The 2,500-nt window shown below is 34.9% G+C and overlaps 1 protein-coding gene across 4 annotated transcripts in view; it reads left to right on the top strand.

Annotated features, from left to right (window-relative positions):
* LOC136829296 (uncharacterized) overlaps positions 1–2,500 on the top strand; it is a 47,920-nt gene that overhangs the window by 3,227 nt on the left and 42,193 nt on the right. For 2 of the 4 annotated variants that reach the window (XM_067087642.1, XM_067087639.1), the window contains exon 2: positions 856–1,387. In XM_067087642.1, the coding sequence (XP_066943743.1) occupies positions 1,349–1,387 (39 nt within the window). In that variant the 5' untranslated portion in view covers positions 856–1,348. Of the gene's footprint in view, positions 1–823; positions 1,388–2,500 lie in introns of all 4 variants that reach the window. The other 2 variants (XM_067087641.1, XM_067087640.1) reach the window with 1 other exon arrangement.

The following is a 2,500-nucleotide window of genomic DNA, read 5'->3' as shown; positions in this document are numbered from 1 at the left end:
TTTCTCTCTCTCTCTCTCTCTCTCTCTCTCTCTCTCTCTCTCTCTCTCTCTCTCTCTCTCTCTCAAGGTCCTTCCCTGCTGAATCCAAGCTACTAAATCATTAAAGGAAGTAATTGTGAATGAGATCAATTGAGATCTATTGTACTTACTGGAATTAAAGTCATAATCCTTGGGACTCGAATTCGCATCGTCAGAGAATAAATCTCTCAAGCTAATAAGCCATTAAAACAAATTGAGAATCTTTCAATTTATATCTTACTCATTTTTCGCTCTTCGAACATGGAACCACCTTCTTAAACTAACCTTACATAAAATTAATTTTTTTTCGGAATAAAATTCCTACTGTCATCTGTCACATGTTTTTGACAATATAAAACCGTATGTATTTGTGTATTCAAGACAATTCTCTTTGTTCAGTATTGAGAAGGTAAACTACAGTAATAATACCGCTTACAAAGTTATGAAAATTAGTCTGGAGTTTTTTACATTTTCCAGTTGAGAATTAATCTACTAATTAAAGATATATTAAGTAAATACACGTTAACTGACACCTCATAAAAGATTAAGAATAAGTTGCTACTTTGTCCAAGTTATTCTGACACACACACACACAATATATAATATATATATATATATATATATATATATATATATATATATATATATATATATATATATATATATACAGCATATGTTTCTTTGTGCTAATTACCTATCCTAATTTTTCTTCGTGAAATGTTTAACAACATGAATATTGATAGAAATAAAGAGTTTTAATAAAAAACTATATTGAATTTAAATCACTTCTTCAAATTTTTAATAGGAGGAGTTTCATCTCTACACTTTGTTTTCCAGTCATAAGAACGTAAATTCATTGCAAGAAAGGTAATACAAAAGCAATAGGTCTGAGCATACTAATGTTTTCAGTGACTTCTTGATTAAGCGGAATTATGAGTGCAGTGTTGGTGACCACCGAATCAAGAGACTTCTCAAGTTAGTGACCTTGAGTGGGAGTTTGCATCAGCATCAGAATTCCGTCAATATGAAGCTCTTGAAAAGAGGGTCAAAGAGAAATCATGTTAATATCCTAGAAAACCGTAATCACGGTAAAGAAATAGTTCACCGTTCAGATCATCCCTGCAGTGGAAATACAACCAAGACTCAGCGTCATGAGAGGTAAAGAGATGAGTTCACTAATTCCAGGAAGGAAGAGATTTGCTGTGTATCACGAAGAAACCATAAAAGGACTCCTTTCAAAGAGTTACTACCATCAGGTGAAGATATCCTAGGAAGGAGAGACTTCAGTTACATCCACCTCTCTGGTTATCCTCGCAACAACTGGGACATCATGAGGAATCTAGGAATTCTGATGTATCTAAGCTTTGCCGTAAGTGAAAGGGAAAGATTTCTGTTCTTTTAGCATTCTATAGCATATGGAGTAATGAGCTGTGCAGGCTAGTTTATCATTTACAATTAAACAGTTTTTAGTTACTTATTTTCTCCTTTTATTTTTGTTTCACAAATTATTCTTCATCCAGTGACTACATTTAGCCACAACAGCTCATAATACTCTGGTTAAAATTCGATTAACTTTGCAGCAAACTGCAATGTGCAGGCCATTCATACTTCTCAGTTTGCTGCTCAATTACTTTTCCCAAACCTTTTCAGAGCTCCTGGCCCCTTTCTCCCTTCACCTACCCCGTCATTCACATCTCTCTTTCTACTATCCTCCATTATATTTACATCCTCATGACCCTTACGAGTCGGCAACTCTAATTCTGTCACCATCCATACACAGGTTCATCAATAACTTACTGGATTCTAACTGATATCTTGACAATTCCCTTGCTAACATTTACGTAATATAAATACCGGCAGACGTCGTCATGAATACTTGCAAAACTTGTTAATGATTATTAAAGCTTCTCTTTGCAATCATCATTGATATTGCTTCTTCTGCAAACAGCATCCGCATCCCCGTTCTCTTTTTTTTATTTCACAGTTTCCTTTACACAGCATTGTTGGTTCTTTCCCATACATCTCTCATCACTCTATATACCTTGTAAACAACCATGGGAACAATACAGCTTTGTTGAAGATCAGCTTTTGCAGAGAATTATTCACTCTCTGTTTTACATGCAGGTTCCCCTTTCACAATGACGAACTTAATCACTTTTACCAAACAATGGCCCACACTGAGTCTTTCAAGCTATGCACATTGCAGAGAATTTTATCTTTGTCTTGCCCCACGCTGTTTTTCTCCTCAAGCTTTCTATGCTTTCCGTTGTTTACTCAATCAAAAAATTTCCATACATCTTGTTTACCTAAGCAATGATAACCCCCAACATTTCTGCTGTTTTCCTCTAAACTTTTCTCATATACACTCGACCCCTTAGAAAATTTCTCGGCGTGTTCCTTACTTATCCTGATCAACCACTCAATTATTCTGATTTCACTGTATAATATTTATGTCAAATGACAAAAGGCTTAGTGGCGAATT

The sequence above is a fragment of the Macrobrachium rosenbergii genome, chromosome 44, assembly GCF_040412425.1.
Source record: "Macrobrachium rosenbergii isolate ZJJX-2024 chromosome 44, ASM4041242v1, whole genome shotgun sequence".
Taxonomy (NCBI): Eukaryota; Metazoa; Arthropoda; class Malacostraca; order Decapoda; family Palaemonidae; genus Macrobrachium; species Macrobrachium rosenbergii.
The sequence above is the reverse complement of the archived record's forward strand: the minus strand, read 5'-3'. Positions and strand labels throughout refer to the sequence as shown.